General features: G+C 39.1%; 1 protein-coding gene across 1 annotated transcript in view; it reads right to left on the minus strand.

Moving 5' to 3' along the window:
• The window catches only part of Col24a1 (collagen type XXIV alpha 1 chain), a 228,645-nt gene that overhangs the window by 124,468 nt on the left and 81,737 nt on the right, over positions 1-22,440 (minus strand). Inside the window, exons 21-24 of the mRNA XM_041678738.1 lie at positions 18,777-18,830; positions 17,907-17,951; positions 13,086-13,139; positions 11,467-11,511 (exon numbers count right to left, since the gene is read on the minus strand). Of these exons, the coding sequence (XP_041534672.1) occupies positions 11,467-11,511; positions 13,086-13,139; positions 17,907-17,951; positions 18,777-18,830 (198 nt within the window). The remainder of the gene's footprint in view (positions 1-11,466; positions 11,512-13,085; positions 13,140-17,906; positions 17,952-18,776; positions 18,831-22,440) is intronic.

Below are 22,440 nucleotides of genomic sequence, written 5' to 3' on the forward strand. Positions count from 1 at the left end.
GCTCAGAAGTTATTCTGTGGACATTACAACTTGGGGCAAACAACTTTCTTTTGTTTGACTAGATTCATAACATGCTGGTGTACGGGGAGGTGGGACATAGTTGGAGGAAGGCCACTGAGGAAGTCTTGGCTGTATCTTGTGCTGTTCTCTTCCTGGTCCCCTTCTCTGCTTGTTGTCTACCAAGACATCAAGAACAGCCCAGAACATGCTGCCATGGCCACAGTGCTTGGCACAGATAATAGGTTCAGCCTTCTTAAACTGTGAGCCAAAAAACGAATTCCCTGTATTAAATGTTTCTTTTGGTATTTGGCCAAGGTGACACAAGCGTCTGGCTAGTATGTTTGCTTAATCCACCACCACTGAAGAAGACATGACTTTAAGTTTATCAGTCAGAATATTCTAGAAAGTAGAAAGAACACTCCATCTCTTATGTCTAGCATACTTCCTAGAGTACAGAGATAAATATATTTTGACTAAATCAATAGTTCCTAGAATACAGAAGATAATCAAGCCATTTGACTAAATCAGTAAACAAGCAGAAGTGGTGGACACAGATGCAAACCACCACATCCTTCTATAAGAAATGACTCATTACTCCTTTAACCAGCACCTTCCAGGTGAGGACTCAGCAGACAGACAGACATCCAAGCCTGATGAAATTACAAGTAGAAAAGACTGGCCATTTGAGCTCAATGTGTAACCACACTGATGGGTTATATATTACCTAGAGCTCACCAAAGAGATGGTTGGGCAATTTTCTCTTTTGATGGGAAGGTGGAGAAAACTATGCCAAAGTTCTTGTTTTTTTTTTTTTTTTTTTTTTTTTTTTTTTTTTTTTTTTAAATCACACTGAACAAACTCAAGAGAAACTTAGACTTCAAACTGAGACAAATTTGATGTGCTGAGGTCAGGAACCTGGTTCAGGGAAAACTAGACTCTGACCTTGAGATGAGGACATCTAGACAGAGGTCCTTGAAGAGCTCGAACCATTAGACCCTAACTATTCTAGTTTGTAGAAGTGACCTGTCCTTTCTCATTGCAAATTAGCACTGTCCCCCAGCATGCACCCCCTTTAAGAACACACATACCCTGATTGAGATTTTAATATTGCTCTCTAATTTCTAGATGGCAATTACATGGCACCTAGGGTGTTTCTGTCACAGACGGAACAGGCCATATTCTAGAGAATAAAAGGTCTAGCTACTGTATACTGATAGCAGCAGGAGGTTAAGCCCAGGGCCTTACCTCACAGGTGCTTCTCCAACATGACATAAATAAAATTAGTTATGGGAAAAATTAATTTGTTATCTGGGTAAGTTTTTTTCTCATTTCTATGACCAGATACATGTCAGGAAGCAACAAAAGGGGCAGAGGGTTTATTTTTGCCTCATGCTTGAAGATACAGTTCACCATAGAGGAAAAGGCATGACAGTATTTTGTGGAAATGTATGACTTGTACTCTTGACATTCTGGTGAACCTATAAGAAGAAGAGGAGGAGGAAGAAAAAGAAGAGGAGGAGGTAGCATTGGCCACTGGCTATAACTCATAAGGTTTTCTCCCAGCGAGCCACTCCCTTCAGCTAGGACCTGCTACCTTCTAAAATTTGCACAGCCTTCACGACAATGTCAAGCAGTTGAGCATCAAGTGTTCAAATACATGAACATTTTGATGTTTTGATGTTTCTGAACACCAAAGATATACTATCCAAATATTACTTCACAACTAAAGAAAGATAATTAAAAATGTCATAAAAATGATTGTTTTATTGAGTCAACAAATATATTTGAAAGCATAATACTATGCATCACACCAAAGAATACATATTGTTTGCATGGTCAGTTCAGTTCAGGCTATAGACAGATATTTCATAATTTTACAGGTTCCCGAGTGATTGGAGGGTTCTATTTGGGGCTGTTGAGCTTCTACTCCAGGCTCTTGCCATATGAATACATAAAGTTCCCCACAAAGGGTCACTCAATATGCTGCCAAGTGTCGAAGTAGAAATGTCAACCTCTGACATTTCCCCATCAACTCTCTGATTTCTCTTCTCTATGATCAAATGTGCAACCAGGGTTCCCTGACTTGTGGGAAGCCCAAGGACCGCCCACCTCCATCCAGGTCTAGTAAAGTGAGCATCCAAACTGCCTAGGCTCCCCCAAAGCCAGTACGTGCAGTAGGATCAAAAACCCACTGCGATTGTTCTTGAGTTCTCAGTATTCCTCATTGTCCGCTATGTCTTTGAGCAGATGAGGGAGGGGGACTTGATCGAGGGAGGGAGAGGGAAATGGGAAGCGGTTGCGGGGAGGAGGCAGAAATCCTTAATAAATAAATAAATTAAAAAAAATGTGCAACCAGGAAAAGAAAATCCCAGATTGAAGCTTTACTCCAGGCAGGTCTGGCAATGATCAGGAAGCTATGCCTGGAATGTCCTCTGAGCAGATCCGCCACTCCTGCTATGGGGAACAGGAGACAGGAAAGGTCACTCATGCTGCGCTGGACTTGCCTGGCAGTGTGGCTGGTGACGGGTCCCTTGGTAACAAATCAAAGGTGATAATGTGAATATCGACAGAGCGGCCGCCTATCCTTATTGAACTTAGGCTATTTTTTAAAAAGTAAGTTGGATGAGAAATAAAAGGAATTCTCCTGCAGTGACAACTGTGTTGCAATAACATCTACACTGTGGTCTCCCTGAGACTAACAGCTAGCAGGCCCACTCACATGCAGGGATGTGTACTTAACGCACAGAGATTTTTTTTTTTTCATACATGAAGAAGAAAATGAAATCTGGAATCTTTCCAGGCTATCCCTATAGGAAATGTGACTTTTGTGAGTTCTATGCAAAGACACAACCAGAGTGAGAAAAATCTGCCAGTTCCTGATTCCGCTCACTCCCACTGACCCCAAATCATTCTAGCTAAAAATGGAGGAACTGGCAACACACAATGCCACCTACTAATGCTAAGAATTGAGTTCCAGCTTTATACTTAAATTCTGAAGAAAGTCATTGGACCACTTTTGGTCTCACCTTTCCACTCTGAACAATCACACGAGCAAGACCCCTCCCTTTATAACACCCAACTTTAAAATCCGATTTAACCACAAAGAATACCATGAAGGTACTTAAGAAACATTAAATTCTTTTTTCAACACCCAAGAAAGAGATGTACATTTTTAAAAGAAATAGAAATTTAACTTTTCCTAGCAAGGAGTTTTATCCAGTGTTCTGAATCCACAGGATCACCCAGAACCGATTTACTGATCACCTCTATAGCAGGCAGCTGTAGCCTCTGAGAGATCACTTCCCCTTAAATGCCTAAACTGGCATCCTAATCTTGTAGGAGGGCTTTGAAGTGGGCTCAGTGTCCTGTGTAGCTTGTTCTCTTCCTTGCATATGTAAATGACCATAAATATTTGTAGAGGGAAGGCACCATGTGAACCACATACTGCTTTCTCAGTTAAAATACCGAAGTTATGGAAATCCCCACAGTGTATTTACACAAACAAACCCATCCCTTGCTTGTTTGCCTTAAGTTTTAGAAAAACAAGAATGGAAAAGTAGACGATGCAGAGGGATGAAGTTGTCCTCAAAAGACTTCCTTTTTCCACTCGGCCTTCACAAGCCTTTCTTCAGTTTACTCATGCCCCTGCAGTGGACATTTGCATTGGTCCTGTCATGACCGTGCAATGTCAGACCATGTGACTCAGGGTAGTGTGGTAGTTTGAATGTGGTTGGCCCCCCAAAGCTCAGAGAGTGTCACTATTAGGAGGTGCGGCCTTGCTGAGGAAGTGTGTCACTGTGGAGTTGAGCTCAAATCACACTCAGTATATCAGCACACTTCCTGATGCCAATACAAAATATCTCAACTCAATAGGAAATATTACACAGAAGGAAAATATTTCATTGTTCTTAGAAATATCTCCTGGTAATAATCTCAAGTGTTTGGTAGATAGAGAGAAAATGATAAATTCTAGTGGCATCATTTGGATTTACATGTGGTCCATAGATAAATGCAAATAAACTCATTATGTTTGCAATTGGTTAAAAAAAAATCAATGAACAGCAGTTACACCACCTGCTAGCTAACTGAATCCATCTTTGGATTTGAAATTAGGATCCAGGAAAATCACATTTGTGTTTATTGCTCTTTTTGTTAATGACAAAAGACAAATGAAGCAGGGTGCACGTAAGGCAGATGCAATAAAAGCTGGGGCGTCCTAGATAATGGGTAACATTTTAGAGCAGGAAAAGACACACAGCAGCCTGTGGCCCATTCCTGCCAGCTGTCTGTTTTTATAAATAAAGTCTCACTGGAAACAGAGCCAGGCTCATCCATTTTTCATTGCTGTCTGGGACTAGGTTCACACTACAGCACTATAGCTAAGGGGATATGACAGGACCCGTATGGTTCAGAACGTCAAACGTACAGCACCTGGCCCTCCACAGAAAAGCTTACTGAGACCTGCCCTATACCATTTATAATCCTTAACAGCTAGGACCTTAGCCCACAAGTTACACTGGCCACAGATCATTTTTCAAAAGGAGAAGCATGGATATTTTTCAGGACCTATTTCTAGGTTGTCATTTGGCCATCATGTCTATGAACAATGTCATTTCAGCAGGAGGCCCCAACAGCCCTTTATCCAGGACACTTACATTATTTCCATCCATCTGTCCATTCTTTTTAAACCTAAAGAATCCACATATTTTCTATCTTAGTATTTTCAACAAAAAGAGGTTTTTACCATTGTGCTGACACATAAATACGTATAGAAACGAAGACACAATACAGTAGTAACACAGCTTAAAGGGAAGACTATCAGAATATCATCCCAACAAAATGCCAGGATCAGACCCCTGCTAGATAAGAACTTCACATACTGTTTCCTCAAAAGCTGTGAGTCATACCATAATGCCCACACCCAGGAGGATGGAAATGTGTTTGCAACCAAAGACAATTTCTCTATCAACACGTATGTTCTTATGAGCCATGCCAAAAATAACTTTTACTTCTTGTTCTTAGAGCGTCTTATGTAACAAAACAGAATTTTCAATAAAGTCACATGCCTACTTATTTTGTCATTGTCTACACCAGAAACCACCTAGGGACAAAGTCTTATTTAACTGTGTGTCGAGCACTCAGAAAGTGTTCAATAAGTACTTTTTGATGGCAAATAAATGAAGACTGAAGTTCCATTTTTCTTTGGCTATAAAAGTCCTTCTATTTCTGGGAGGCTGAAGAGCTGGCTTGGCCAGCAGTTAAGAGTACATACTGTTCTTGCAGAGAACCTGAGTTCAGTTCCCAGAACTCATTGTTGGATGCTGGTAACTACAGCCCCAGGGAGATCTCTGCTGGTGTGTGTGCTCACGTGTGCACTCACGCAAGCGCGCGCGCGCGCACACACACACACACACACACACACACTCAACCAAGCATGAATCTTTAGATCTTGAAAAGATGGACTATTCTTCTAAAACACAGAAAGACAGGTTCACGATGAAGAAAATACTGAGATGCACATCTTTACAATTAGAAAATTATTTCAAGTCACTGGAGAAACCATTTTCTTTACTAATAAGAAACTCATAACTTTAAGGTATTATATAAAAATTTAAATATCTGTAGGTAAAGCTGATATGAAACATCTCTTCACCAAAAGCTGTAAACATCAATGAAAGACGGTGAAAAGAAATGGATGAGAACAGGTGGCGCCAGCAGGGATGAGAAGAATCAGCGTTACGGTGATGTCTAACCAAGCAGTTTACAGATGAGTGGAGTCCCTGCCTAAGCCCCAGCGAAGTTCTTCACGTCTGCCTTTTGAGGTTTCTTGTTTATTTACTCTTCTACTCTATTTTTGGAGACAGGATATTTGCTAGCCCATTCCAGCTGAGGACAGATTTGAAATCCCTGTCCTCTTGCCACCTCCTGAGTGCTACCTTGACATGTGAGTCCCACCACACGGGCTTCCCTTCTAGTGTGTTCTGCCGTCATAGACACAATGCTAGACTTTGTAATGGCTTTTTAGTAATACTCACAACACTGTTTCTACATTTCAAGGATGGTATGCTGTGAATTTGGAAATCCTGCTTCTCAAAGAGGATGGGCTATCTGTATTCTCAAGTAGTAAAAGCAGGCGTTTACTAGGAACATCGGAATCTGTTACCCTTTGCTAAGTGGTCCAAGAGTAACCTGGAAACGTTAGAGATAACACCCTGTAGCCCTAACTTCACTGGCTACAGCAAGTTAGTAAAATTGTTAAAAAAAATATCAACTTTTCAACATTGTAGAATAGGATTTGTTACATTTACCAAGATAGTGCCTGGTGTATCACAAGTTTTCTATAATGAGTATCTGTTTATTTCTTTTTTGATACTCAGTTACAGATCCACCTGAGGATAGCGTGTATTGTGGTATCCACTCTGCAGAGTTCCTTATTACCTAGAGACCCGCCATTCCTGCCACCCAGGCTGGCAGATTATTTACAGCTGTCCCTAGGCATTGTGTAGCTTAGAAACAGGAGTGGCTGGCTGGCGTTTTCTAAGACAATGGCAGTAATATGCAGGACGTGCTAAGGTCAAGTACAATGTGCTGGTAAAGTGTGGCACAACCTTTTCCTCTTTGGTTAAACTGTGCTCCCAGCTTCTGGCTTTCTACCTTCAAGGAAACAGGACTGATGATTTAGTAGGTCCTTTTAAAGATAACTATCCTTTCTTTCATGAAAGGAAAAACAAAAGCCTGGAACATAATGAAATGAATTTGTATCAAGGTTAATTCCTTGATACTCCTACCCAGGAACAGCCCTAGTCATCCTAACAAGTGAGGGTTTCTGCTGAACACTTCTGAAAACTCTTCCAGTTCCTTCAAAAATCTTTTCCATTTCCTTATAAATATGTTTCCATATTTCCTGCAAACTAATAATATTTGACAATATTTTAAAAGTGAGTTGCCAGGTTGTCTTAGGATTTTACTGGGTAAAACTTTGGTTTGCTCTTCCTTTCAAATTTTGCTAAATATTAGGTCAGATCTTCCTAACCATTGGTCGCCAAGGATGTACATCAAGGACAGGACACATTGGTGGTTACTGTATGAAAAGAACAGGGCCTGGAAGCTGATGGTTGAAATCTCGGATCCTGATCTTCTGAACCACAGCTTACAGCAGACACAAATTGGACACCTTTCATGGCAATACAAAACTTAGGGTAGTCACCTTAAGACTAGAAAATACATCTTTAATAAAGAGATTTTTTTTTATTTTTGGCTTCTCCCTCAGTTTTTATCCCTTTTTGGCTTTGAATGAACTGCTTTGAAGCCGTCCAGGGACCCCATCAAGGCCTCTGTGATTCTGAAGATTTTATAATGAAAGGCAGAATACTTGTCTTTTCACCAGGCACTTGGCATTTAGCCCAGCAGCACAGAAAGCAGGGGATAGTAAGGCTGCACATAAAATCTCCCTACATCGGTTAAGAAATGTGGGAAGTAAAATTCAGTAGGCTGAGCTACATTATAAGAAATTAATCAGGGTGAGCAGACTATATGACAATCATGAATTTCACCAAGTAGGAAGAAATGTGATAACTGAAAATTAATGCAACCAAGGACACATTATGGAAAATATTTCCAGGTCTTGTATTTAAGCTAAAAGACCACTAAAAGATTCTAGGGGGTCACTATTGATGTTTTCCCAGAGAATCTGTTCTAAGAACAGGACTGAATGACTTTGAGTATCATCATCAGTAAAAAGAATTCCATAAAAGTTATTATTCTACTCATAGCAATGGCCATTGAAGTCATTACCCTTAAATGCTCAGTGGTTAAAAGCACCTGGATTCCCAACACCATGTTAGGTAGCTCATAACCACTTGTAATTCCAGCTCCAGTGGATCAGACATGATCTCCTGGCCACTGAAAACATTTGCAGTCATGGGCAAATGCTCCTCCCACTCAGAAACACACACACACACACACACACACACACACACACACACACACACATAACTCCATTAATCAATAGACGGAGTCTGGTTCTGTTTGCCCAGCTTCAGAAGGATGCACTATGTTCGGAAGAGGGACAGGCTGCCAAGTCGGTGGAAGAGAGGAAAAGCAGGGTTATTAAACCTCTCAGAAGAGAGTCACGATTCCTAGAACTGGAATTATTCTTTGACAGCGTATGTCCCAGACGGTTCAGACAAATAACAAACAGTTTAGCAATTTCAAACCTGTTGCATGCCGAGGACTGACCACACTCCTTCCCTGTTTTGTCTGTTCGGATTATTCCTGTAGGACTTAGCTCTGTGTAAGTATTACTAAACTCAGTGCATTTTATTTTTTTAAGCAAGAATTTAAGCTATTTAAGTGGCAAAGTGTGAATAGTGTTAGAGGTATATTTAAAATATCATAATTCTGAAAACTCCGAGAATAGTAGGGAATACTGAATTCTTGCCCTTGAATCTCCAATAGTGACATGCCAGGAATTTGAAAACACTAAGAAACTTTGTTGATGAATAAATTGTATCACTGCTGATGACTACGTGTAGGTTTTTGAATAAAAAATTAAAAAGAGAGAAATTGGAGACTTACAAGATGCATTTACAGAAACAAAGTTTGTTATTTTTTACTGTAATAATAAATGAAATTGGAAAATTATGGGACACATTTACAGAGTTCAAATTCTTTGAATCCAAGAAATGACGGGAAGTGCATATGGACATAAAGTGTAGATAACACTACTGATCTTGATGGGCTCGGCAAGAAATTTGTTTCTAAACAGTAACTAGAGAATGAAAAAGCCACTCAACTAAAGCAATTAAATGACTATAAAATTTTTCTCAAGTGAAAATTGAAGCACTACTGTATACTGGGCTATTTAAAATTTTAAACACTGTTGTCGTGAACTGAAGCTATATATTCTGTATCTTTCAAGAGAAGAAGCTCATTTGGCAGCGAAATTCTGAACTAGATGTGTATTCATAGGGCCTGAAACTTAAGATCAAATGAAATCTGGGAATTACAGAAGTCCCAAAGTGTCCCTTAGGTAAATTAAATTTGTGACCAGCTCAACGGAGGAAACAATGTTTTATAAAAGAAATTCCTTCATCTCACACCCTCAACGAGGAAAAGAAAATCAGCATTGGGAAGGCACTTTACTTAGGCAGCTTATCAGTTACTCAGAGGGTTCTCCTCACAACATCAAGGCCAAATTGTTGTTCAGTTAATAATAAAATCTGCTCAAGCCAATATTAAACGTATCTGATGCCCACAGCGCCTTTGCAGGATGCAGGCAGAATAGCTTTTCAGCTAGAACAGAAATGTGAGGGAATGTGAGTGTGGCGGGAGGTGGGGGTTTGGGTCTCGAGAAAGTCTGGGTTTGAGTCAAGGTTTAGTTACATAACGTTAATCGGTCATTTCCTAGTCTCTGGTTCCTTCGCTGTAAAAGCTGGGGGTTGAAGAAGCTCTGAGAATTAAATGAATCACGGCATTAGCCGATGCCCGAAACATAGCAAAGGGTCAATAAATGTGATTTTCTATTTCAGTCACAGAAACATTGCATCCTGGAAGTCAAGCACACTGCGGGCAGCACTGGAAGCTACCGGTTCTTAGACTGTGTGGGATAACGCTAAGAAATGACATCATTTATTAATTAGCATTTTAGCTTTGGATCCTGACTGGAATGTTTGCTTGCTTGTTTGTGTATGTGTGTGCGCGTGCGCTTGCATTGTCTCTTTCTCTCTCTGTCTCTCATTCATGTGTGTGCGCATACACACACACACACACACACACACACACACACACACACTTCCTAAGCAAGTGGATACTCAAATACCATAATTTCATTCTTTGACTAACCATAGAAACAAAAAAGCTTCAATCATATCAGACATATTGTAAAATCTGATCTAAATACTACACTGGAAAGTCTTTTCTCGGCAACAGCAGATAAAAGCTTTCCTTTTGGTGACTGAGGATTACCTAGAAGTAGGAATGATTCCTGGCAACTTAACTTCCCTATCTACTTTTACAACTATTAGTGGTAAAACTAAGACGTCCAGAGTATTTTTTTCTTATTAGAACATCTGGATTAATAATTGTAAACAAGTTAAACTTACAAAATGATTTTGTAGGAAAATCTACTTCCCTTTAAATCTTAAGAGAGGCTAAGGGGGAATTTGCTCACTGAGGCAAACAATCTCACTCACTTGCTTTGTGACAATCAACCTTGAACACTAAATATTTTCATCCATCTCATGACTTTATTATCTAGGTTTACTTGTTAAAAAACATTTTCTTCTTGTGTGTTTGTGTGTGTGCACAGTTATGTGTATATGTGTGCCTTTTGTGGGTGGAGGCCAGAGGCTGATATTAGGTGTCCTCTTCTACTGTTCCTTGCTTTCTTTTTTGAGGCGGAGTCTCTCCCTGATCATATAGCTCACTATTCAGCTAGCCTGACTGGCCAGCAGGCTCCCAGGGTCTGGTTTTTAACTCCTAGCCCGGAGATTGTAGATGCGTCCTGACAATCCAAACCCCGGTCCCTGTGTTTGCACAGAAAGCACTTACTGACTGAGACATAGGCCCAGCCCCACAGAAATTATTTTCAGTGGTTTTCCTCATTATGGAAATAGATCCAAATTAAAATTATTTCTAATAGAGACAATATAAATATTATATGTAAGCCATAAGAGGTGGCTTAGCAGTGTATAATATTCTTGCAGAGGACCCAACTTCAGCTCCCAGTGCTCTTCCCACGTCTGGCAGGTCACAACTGCCTGTAAAGCCAGCTCTTCTGGCCCCCTTCTGGCCACTGTTGGCACTTCACTCAAAAGCACACCTTTTTTTTTTTTTTTAAATAGGCATCCTAAAAAATTACATTGTGCTTTCTGCTACAACAGTAATGAACCTAAACAAAACTGCAATTTGTTAAAATAACTATATACTCTATATATCACGCTTTTGCTTGATTCCTATCATCAAATCTTAAGTCAGATTATGAATGCATACTGTTTTAGCATCTAATCAGCTTTGTGCTGTTGTTTATTCTTTGAGATAGTGTTTGCTATGAAGATCAGGTTGGGCTTGAACTCAGGAACCTCCTGTCTCACCCCCTAATGCAAAGTGCTGGCATTACAGGCATTTGTCACCACCCTATTTATGTCCCCCTTTTTTAAAGGTCAACTTTAGAGTGAAATCAATGGAACTGAAATGGAATGTCAAATACTGAAAAGAACAATGCCCCGGGGTCATTAACATAGTTCATATTCACTGAAAACATTCACTCTTTCTTCCTCACATCCCTTGTACTGCAGTTTTTCTTTAATTTTGTCAATAGAACCATAACATATGAGTCTAAATCTGTTGCAGATAAGCTTTACCAATGCTCACTAACATGATTATGGTTAATATATCATGGTTAACATAATTCCCAAGAAACACAGCTGGTGAAAATATAAAAATAAAAGCATAAAGCAAGCTTACTGTTTCGCCAATTTTCCCAATATTTCCTTGGTCTCCTACTTCTCCCTGTTGATCAGGAATATAAAATTTCAAAAATGACAGTTTTTCAATAACAATATCCATGACAGGTCATCTGTTTCCATTTTACATAATTACCTAGTTATAACAATAATAACAAAAACCCGAAGTCGACTTTAGTTATTCCAACTTATTTAGAGTATTTTTGTGAAATGTGGCCTTTTATCCATTTTCATTCCAACAACACTTGTCTGCATATTGAAGTCACATTCCCCTATTCATTACTTCAAGACATTTTAAAGGACATATTTAAGGCTGGAGAGATGGTTCAGCAGTCAGGAATACTGGCTGCTCTTGCACAGGACATAGCTCCCTCGTGGTCGCTCACAACCATCTGTAAATCCAGTTCCATGGGCTCCAATGCCCTCTTCTGAACTTCGTGGGCACTGCACATGTGTAGTGCACACAGAGATTCATGTAGGCAAACACCTGTACACATTAAAATCTTTAAAGGTATCTACTGCCAAGCCTAAAGTCCTAAAGACCTTACTTCCACCCTCAAGACTCACAAAATGAAAGGAAAGAACTGAACCCTTAAAGTCCCTTTCCCTTGTTCACTGTTGCAGGTGCGCACCCCACACAGGTGTAGAAACAAGAAGTGTGAATGCATTGTCCTCTGCCCTTCACTTGTCTTCTGGTGAGATTCTTAAGAGGGCAGTCTTTTACCAATGACTGAGGGTAAGTTGCTAGCCAGTCTGTCTACATTACAGCTCAATGTTGAGTTTCTTAATACTATGTGGCAGGACAGAGACTAATCTTAGGAAAGAGAATTGTTTAAGCTTTCTGGCTTTAAATCAGTTTTCTGGAGATTTTTGTATGTAATTTGAGAAAGCCAAGCACACGTTCTTGTAGTATGTTTATCTACATGCTGATACATTAAAAGTGATTCTTATTCATTGACTTGATGCCAAAAAGTGTGTGTTCAGTATATATGAAACAAGTCTTAACTTAAGAGATTGGATAATAATACTCTGTCTCTTTTATGAGTTTTAAAATTTAAATTTGAAAATTTAACAATCCCTATAAGCTGAGTCTCTGTGCTGTTTTGTTTTTGTGGTTGTAAAGGATTATCTAAAACATGGAAGCAAAGCAAAGAAACCATGAATGGCTGGCACATCCTTTCAAAGTCATACAGTGATGAAGGCTACTCATTGATTGTGTAAGAAACAGACTCAGGTGGACCCATTGTTAGCTGTTTATTAAGGAATCTACGCTTAATAAAGAGATATTAACATATATGTTCATTGCCCTATATCTAATCCACAAATATTACCCTTACATTTTTATTAAGTTGCATGAAGTTTATTAGTTTGAATTACTTTGTATCTCACTTGCAAAAGTTTATAAAATATATCTCAACATTTCTTTATTAAATTGTATACTTATGCAAACACAGCAAACACAGATGTAGCTAGATGGCTTATAAATTGCTCTTTGAACATCTCACTGGCACCTCATAAATTGAAATTTGCTCATTTAATTTTAACTGATAAATGTCATGACTTTATCCTTTTGAAAATTTGTATTTTCAAACTGATAAAAAAAAACTTCAGGCACTTTACCTTTAAGCCTTCTGGCCCTGGTTCCCCTATATTCCCTTTTTGCCCTGGTTTTCCCTAAAAGAAAAAAGAAAGGACAATAACTGTAAAAAATGTATTTAGTGCTCATCGCTTATAAAGATGTCCTAAGGTTTAAGACAATGCTTATCAACTTGTGGTTTGTGACCCCTGTGGCATCGCATATCAGGCATTTACATTATGATTCATAACAGTAGCAAAATTACAGTTATGAAATAGTGATGAAAATAATTGTATGGTTGGGGTTACCACAACACGAGGAACTGTCTTAAAGGGTTGCATCATTAGGAAGGTTGAGAGCCACTGGTTTAGGAAAAGAAGTCTGTTCAATGAAATAGATAAAATCAAAATATTCAATGCCCTCTTATCAAATTTATTAACCATTTAAACTACAAACAATTAAGCATCTCCAACATGCTATGCGCAGTTCTCAATTGTGAGGAAGGAAAGAACACTACACACCTGCCCTTATAGAGCCTATACTTCAGTGAGGATGTTAAAAATGTAAATGTATATGCATACATACGCATATGTACATGTATATGCATATATGCATACATATGCATATGTACATGTATATGCATACATGTTACGTTAGGTAGTGGTAAATATGAAGGACATTAAATTAAACAGGAAAAGAAGAGATCAACTCGCGTGAGAGCTTTGGAAAATTTCGTGAGAAAGGGGCATTTCAGAATAGAGTTTAAAAAGGAGCAAACTATGTGGACATGACAGGGAACAACATTCTAGATATAGGCAAAGGTACTTTAAGAAAACTATATGGAATACCGGCACAACCATGAGTGTCGGGACCATTTGGAGTCCTGGTCTCCAGCTGCTCTTCCCTGCTAGAGATCTTTACTTTCCTTCTGATTTGAGTTACTAAAGGCTGTGTCAAATTTGTTTACTAGCTCTGCTTCACAAGCATGTGTTGCCTTGCCTTGAGGATCAGAGGATAAAGTTTTCACCTGTTGGCCCACTTGACCGTTGGGTATATAAGCCTCTATGGTGCTATTGAATAAAGGGCTTCTTACCAGTGACTAGAGGTCAGAGTATCTCTGTCTGTGTGTGTTTTTGTATGTTTCAACCTCCAGACCCTAGCTCAGAAGCTCGCGACCTGTAGGTAGCGCATAGAGCACAGACAGGCGTTGTGTGCTGCATTTGAGGAATTGATATGACTGGAGTGGAAATGCAGGAAGAGAAACTGAGTCAGAAGATGAGTCAAGAAGAGAATGGGGACATGGGAAGCTGGGTCATATAAATTCTACCAGGTTATTTGGCTTTTCTCAAGGCAGGAAGTGCGCTTTGAGAAGAAATACAGTATAATCCATGTTTGACAGGATCTCCTTGACGCAAGGACAGAAGAGTAGACTATAAACAAGAGTCTACAGCAACCATCCTGTGAGGTCTGCTGTGGTAGGGACCGGGGTTGCCGCAGAGACAGCTGGAAGAAATGGTCAGGCTCAGGATATGATGGCAGAGCCTCAGGTGCTGCTTGTGATGCATGTAGGGAATGTGGGAGAAGAGAAGGAGAAGTTTCACTATGAACTTGGTGAAATAAAGTCCCTGGGAAAAAACCACTTGCATCTGGACCTTCTGTGGAGATGGTTAACTGATTAGACGGTGCCAGTGATGGTGGAGAGTCTGGAATGTGGTAGGCGTAGAGCCAAAATACCGTGGGTTAGTTTTCAGTCCCTTTCCTTAGCCATAGTTGCCTTCCTCTGACGAGGTAAGGCTTTTGGAATGTAGGGATAGCTAGCTTCCACCAACCAAAGGGCCAAGAATGTGGTCAGATGATACGCGAGACTCATAGCTGCAATTTCCCTGCTTTTCTGGAAAGTACCTATCTGACCAATGTTTCCACAAGTGTGATTGCCAAGTGTTGTGATTTAAAATTGTTCTTTGTTCTGCTACCATACAAACTTTATGGAACTATTACTGCATCAGAACACAGAATTTAAGGCATCCTGAATCTGTGTTCCTGGGCGTGGTCACTTAGATTAGGCTCCAAAGTAAACTCTTATTCTTTTGAGATGATGGTTGTGTTCTTGCGTTGACAACTAAATATTTTCAGTTTGAGTAACTGAATAATTGAAATAGAAGAACCCCTGAGAAGAGGCTGTAAGGCAAATTAGAAGTTGAGTTTTGGACATTTTAGTCAATATGGCCGTTAGACACCTCTGTACAAAGTTCAAGAGTAGAATGTTCTGATCCAAAGATGGTGTTCTAGAAGTCAGAAGTGATGATATTTCAAATGCTCAGACATGTAGACTTGTCTAGGAAGTAGTGAGGACTACCGGGAAAGAAAAGTCGATATACCAAGCCTTAGGATTTTCTAAAAACTTGAAATTGAAGAAATTAAGATAATAGAAAATTTGATGCCAGTGATCTAGGAAGAAAAACATGTAAATAAATATTTTTTTTTCTAGGAGACAGTTGATTTTAATAAAGTTTCAGGGATGCGAGTACTAATGATGATGAGATAATGAGGGCTGGGAAATGACTAGTGGATTTGGTAACAGAAGCACTGATCTATCTGCCATTGGCGCAGAAGTGCTGGGGACGCAAGTGACTTAAGCCCACAGAAGGGAGTTTACTGAGATGAGAGGAGCCCACGCATGTTTTACTCTTATTTTTAAGGTGGAAGAAAGGACGGTAGGTCTGTATGGTGGTAAGAATGCTCCCCTATATGGAAAACGATGAAGATATCAGAACTAGAGAGTTAGAGGGGAGAATCACGGGATGAATGTTTGGAATCGCCAAAAGAACATGGTGGAATGGAAAATGAAATTGAAAATTCTGACTTTAGTAAGATCAATGGACTGTTTCTTCACAGAACAAGACAAATGGCAGAGTGAAAAGGGATAGATCAGAAAAGGAAAACAGCAGAGTAAAAATGGAAGGATCAGAAAAGAGAGTATGCAATAAATGGCAGACAATTGGGAGACTATTCTATTAAAAGGGAAGGAGAAAGAGAAGGCTAATAGTGAGGATGACATGGAAGTAAACTGTTACAGAGAGCAAGTTATGAAATAGTAACTTAGAAACAAAAGAATACGTGGGCAAGAAAAGAGAATATAATCAAACTGATAATGTTGGAAGCCTGGTAGTGAGCATATGGAGTCATGATGAAGATGAGGAAAAATGGCAAACACTGGGGTAGGTGTGGGTAATCACAGATTCGGATTATATTCGTTAGGAAGAAAGAACATGGAAAAGAGGATGCTAGCTGGGGAATGAGAGCTTGTGATTGGAAATAAGAATATGCCAGACCAAGAAAAGGGTGTGACTCCCATACCTGGCTCCATAAAATAATGTTTAGCACTGAGATGGAACAGTCTCACCAGCCTATCCTCTCAGCGCTGGTGTGTGTCAGGACTGAAAAACAAGCAGAGGACTTCCAGCTATCCCTGGGCTTCTGTCTAGACTTGAACCTGACCCTACTCCTGCCCTAGGACCTGAGTCAGCCTTTCACCTGAATATAGAATCACAAATTTAGCTAGGTGATATCATTTCATTTTTCTGATATTGACAGTTTTTCAGCAATCCATTTCAACTAAACCTGCTTGGAAAGTACCATAAAGGAAACATTCCTTCTCGTTCTCAATGCACAGCTCACTGAAGCACCCCAGGACAGTATAGAATATCAGACTAAATCTACACTGTAAACAATCGCCACTGGAGCAGAAACATCTACAGTCTTGAAACCAAGCCATTCTGGATGTGGCGATGGCATTATGACATATGGCTCAATTTAAGCTCCAGCACAGCTTTTTTTTTTTTGATGGGAGTAGCCCTGAAAATATACTATTAAAACCTTATTTTTCTTTTTAAAAATGTTTTATTGATTTTTATTGAGCTCTACTTTTTTCTCTGCTCCCCTCCCTGCCTTTCCTTTCCTCCCATTCAACCTTCCCCCAAGGTCCCCATGCTCCCAATTTACTCAGGAGATCTTGTCTTTTTCTACTTCCCATGTAGACTATATGAAAATAAGGTTTTAGACTTAGACAGATCTAAAACCTTATTTTCATATAATATCTTGCAGAGTTTTCAGCCTTGGGTTGATTCATGTAATACGCTGTCATCCATCCTAGTTCCCAAATTGATGCTTAGCCAACAGAAGGGAAATAATACAGGCTAGGATAGAGTACGGTTCTCTTGTTTTCTAGGGAAGTAAAAAAAAAAAACAAAAAAAAAACTTTGGTATTACTGGGAAACCTTCAAATAATTTACCACTTGGGAAAGTGATAAGCTACAATTAACAATATGATCAATGGGTCAAGGATTTAGCTGGGTAGTAGAATGTTTACTTAGCAAATTCAGGGTCCTCAGTACAGGGAAAATTATATCTCAGGAAAAACCCCGTTATCAGCTTAATTTAGCCTGGGGGGATTTTAGGATCATAATGGTTCTAACTTTTGCCTTTAGTTAGTAATTAAAATACTATACTCTTAAAAGTGAAAAGTTATTTTAATTAATTAATTTTGAGAGTATATATATATTACAATTTTCTTCAGCAAAATGAGACAAAGTTTTACTTTACCAAAAATTATATGATTTAATTTTATAATTAAAAATATTAATCTTTTTTAGGTTAAATTTTGAGATAATATAATTCCAATACTTCTCCCTTCCTTTTCTTCCTTCCCAACCTCACCTTGAGACAAGGTCTTTACTGTATACCCGAGGCTAGCCTGGAACTTGTTATTATGCCCAGGCAGACCTGTGCTCAGGATCTTCTGGCCTCCTCCCTAAGGACTGAAGTTGCCACCTCACAGGGTTGTGCACCATTCTTGGGATACTTGCCCTTGGTCCTAGTTCTCCAAAGGGTCCATCTGGTCCTTCTTCTCCCTTAAAAACAAATCAGAACAATTCATGGCCTAAAATAGTGTATAAAAGTAGAAATCTTTATTCTTTGTATTTATTCTGAAATCTGAACTTTGCTAGGGAATGCAACAAAAATCCTGCTACAACTCTGTTATTCTATAATCCAACCCTCCCATGTTTTAATATTTTGACAATTAGCCCCACCTCAAAGGGAACATATATCCATAATGCCACAAAATGTAAACATCTAGTGCCTTCTTGTAAGGGTCAAAACTGAGTGGTGGGAAGAAACGGGAGACAAGTCTAATCAGAGATAAGCAACTTCTAGGCATTGTTTTCTAACAAGAAATAAAAGGCAAGTATGCTCCATTTTCAAGTACATTGAGGAAATACACTGCTTTTTTCCACCTTTAGATGAATAGTTGGTGTTGTCATGTAGGTTACTGCTCTTGACAGCATGTATAGGCCTCCTCAGTGTCACATGCCTTAAATATTTCATAAACAGACATTTTGCTCAATCCGCAAGTCAATTAAATACAATTTATTAAGTCACAAATATAAAATAGTCACAAGTACTAAATATGAATTCTAGCAATATACGTTTCATTCTGGATTCAGATTCTTCAACATTTCATTGGGGACCACTGAAAAAAATCACCTAATGAGTTCAGAACTCTATAAAATGATTCCAAATGTAAGTGCCAACATAAATAATTTGAAACCCATTAGAGCAAAAATTATTCACACTAAGCAAATTCTTTTCATGAAGCAAAAACTGAAGTGTCACAAAAATAAAAAAGGGAAATTCTACTGAAAAACTTGCTGACTAGACATTGGTTTCCTCCATACCTGGGTTCCTTTGAGTCCCGGAGGCCCAGGGGGCCCTCTGCTTCCAAGCTCACCCTAGAAAATCAATGTAAATACAGAAGAGGAAAATCATAAAAATGTTAATCCACTAGCGTTTTTATCAGCCAGCGTTACCACAAAGTGGGGATGCTATTTGGTACCATTCATTTCTCATGAAGAGTTAGCAGTCAAAATGAGACGAGAGGGACGCTGAGCAAAACCCACCAAGTGTCTAGACCAAGGGGAAATGTGAGGAATTTACTTTTAAACAACAATGTTAAGGTTCAAATAGTTTGTTCAGTTTCTTGTTTTTCAACTTTCAGGTGCCTTTTCAGACGAAGTTTTTCGAATTTAAAGCGATCGCCCTAACTGTTATTCTGACAGTATATGTACATTACAGAAAGGGTCCCTGAAGTCTGTTGAGAGACTGGTAGACTGTGACATTTGTTATTCTTATAAAGGGTCCTTCAACCCCTTCATTCATGCTGTTAAAACGAGAAGGGCAATGTTCAGAAGAAATGAACTTCATCACCAGGAGTTTTAAGACTGTTAAATTCTCTTGTTAACAATAAAACACATTAAAATGCAATTGTTCTCTGAATGAAAACTTGTTCAAAATAACTAAATACATACGATCTTCCTGTCTACCTAACATCATACAACATCTATTCACCGTGACATTCTTCTTCAGTTGTTTTGTTGGAAATATGCAATGTGTCAGAACAACTTCAGGTAAAACTTTCCTAAGAATTTTATTTTGCATAATTTCTTATAATGTTTATATAACAATTCAAAAGGTTTTTTTTTTAAAAAAAAATCTAATTTTCATTGTCATAAATAACCACATGGAGTCGAGGAGTAAACATGCTCAGGATTTTTAGTTTTTAGTTTTGGAATTCATCAGTGACGAGATCTTTCTGTAGACCTTGTTCTTTGTTGGCCATGCCTTCATGTAAATAAGAAACGGGAAACGGTTGGTTACCTCCAATATATGCATTCTTGCAGGTTTGTTGACATGAATGTTACCAGTCAATAGACTATGACCCTTATGCTAGTTACACAGGTTTTAATGGACTCTTCCTGTTTACCAGAGGAAAGGATGAACTAGGGAGTGGCAATGAGGATATGCTAATTTATGTCAGCCTAAAATAATAATGCATTTATGGACAAAATCACTTTAATTTTCCACATTTGCTTCCACCCTTGGCCTTACAGTTTGGGGTCAGATGTTTCCAGCCCTGAAAATAAGGTGCAACAGCGCCCGCATTTAGTTGCCTTATTCAACATTCCTACAGACAGCGATCGGTTTAGCGCTGAGCAAGGTTGTCTTTTGTAGAAACAGGAGGAAAAAACACTAAAACTCACACAGAACCACAAAGGACCCCGAAAGTACAAAGTCTTGGAAAGAAAAATGAAGCTGCAATTGTCATTCTTCCTAACCTTAAGATACCACACAACGATGGCAAAAACACCAAACTGACTAAGCTGCCATAAGAACATGCAAGATTGAGGACAATAGAATAGAAACCCCAGAAAGAACCCTGCCAAGTCTTCTTTGTATAGATTCTATACAACGATAAAAGGGCTGTCTCTTCAACTGTGTCGAGAAAACTGGTTATCACAGGATGAAACTGAGCCCCCATTTCATCCCTTACTACGACAAGCTAAGAAGGACTGAAGACTTGAATGTGAGGTCTCAAACCATGGTTCATATGCAATAAAAGATGATTTCAGAACACTGCCGATGACAATAACATGGATGTGACGCAAAAGAACAAGCAAAAAAAGTTCAAGCAAGGAAGCGAGATGATCTCATACCGGGGGCTTGTGTGCCAGGAAGATAATGACCAATGTGCTGAAAAGGCAACCTACAGAAGGAAGAAAATGTCTGCAAGCCACATAGCTGCTATTGAACTAATCACAAAATGTATAAGAGACTCCTGCAACTCAATTGCAAAGACCCAAACATCCGACTAAAACGTGGGCAAATGACTTTCAGATATATATTCAAAAGAATTGTAAATAGGCTGTTAGCGATCTAATGTCTCGATTTGATGACACACCAGTTACAATAGTCAAGAGTCTTGTTACTGTGTTGTCCATCGATGGGTAAGAAAATGTGTTGTGCCGGGCTCTGGTGGCATACTCCTTTAACCCCAGCACGCGGGAGGCAGAAGTAGGTGGATCTCTGTGAGTTTGAGGCTAGCCTGGTCTACAAAAGCTAGTTCCAGGACAGGCGCCAAAGCTACAGAGAAACACTGTCTTGGGAAAAAAGAAAGAAAATGTGTTATATACAAACAATGCAGTTTTTAGCTTTAAAAAGAAGGAACTCTTGTCACATGCTTCAAGATGAATGAATGAACCTTGAGGACATTATGCTAATGAAATAAGCCAGTCACACAACAGCAAATACTTCAGGATTCAAATTATATGAGGTACATAAGGTACACAAAACCACCATCCATTGACCTTGCCTGGGACTGATGTGAGGAAGAGCTGGTTTAAAATGGGTGCTTTCCTCAAGCAAGAAGAGAAAGTTCTGGAGATCTGCCTTAGAACAATTTACTAAACACCCATAAAGCCATTGCAAAGATGGACTCTACACTGTAGGTGTGTGCAATGCCCACATGCTTGTACACATACACAATTTTCTACAGATTTTTTTTGGGGGGATTTATATACTTCAGTTTTTTATTTTTTATATTTTGTATATGTCACAATTCATTTCCTCCCCTTTTTTGACAGGACAGATCTCTTTCTGTCACCCATGCTGTGTTCTTACCATAATTATTACAAAAAGCTCTCTGTCTCCACTTGGCTAAATCCAACCTAGTCAACGCTAATCCCAGTTTATTTGTGAATCTCTAGGAAACCTGAGCACACCAACTATTTCCTCTTCTAAAACTCCTAGCTACTCACTTCTGTGCTGCCTAGTAATTGTGCTTTGGAGTTTTCCCATGTGGAAGACATGTTTCTAGAAGATTATAAATTCCTAGTACAGAGAAGACCATGTCTAAATCTCGTTTTCTAGTTACTGTTTAATATATTGCAAACAGTTAACATAGAAAAAAAAACTGCTAAATATACAAGCTCAATAAATGTTTCTCAGCTGACTAAACACAGCCTAGAGAACAGAATGGTTAAATATGGATATAAAATCTTGATTTAGTGGATGGACTGTAGATGATCAGGGCTGAGTTGAAGTGATCTATGAGAGTAGTCTGGAGTCATGCATCTTACCTATCTGACTTCCCCACAAACAGATAAACATATGGCATACTGGAGTGGGTCAAGGCAAGAGCTATTTCCACATATTACACAACACAATCTCACAAATGGTCGGGCTCCTCTGCAAGCTTATGGAGACTGTAACAAAAGACACAGTAACAGCTGGCTTCCACAAATCCTAATTCCTTAGCCAAAGTAGCAACACAAGCCACTGAAGCAACAGATACAGTATTCCTGTGTTTACTGAAGAGCAGAGGATATTTATCAGATACTCTTACAGCAACACAAGCCCTTGGAGCAACAGACACAGTATCTGTGCTTACTGAAGAGTGGAGGGTATTTATCAGATACTCTTACTTCCTGCAGAAACCAGCAGAAGATGTGGATTAGCTGATGTTATGGTATTTTTGAAAACAGATTGTCAAATTGAGTGTCTCAG

The sequence above is a fragment of the Microtus oregoni genome, unplaced genomic scaffold (genome assembly GCF_018167655.1).
Source record: "Microtus oregoni isolate MIOR12 unplaced genomic scaffold, Mior012 000000F_ref0000247, whole genome shotgun sequence".
Lineage (NCBI taxonomy): Eukaryota > Metazoa > Chordata > Mammalia > Rodentia > Cricetidae > Microtus > Microtus oregoni.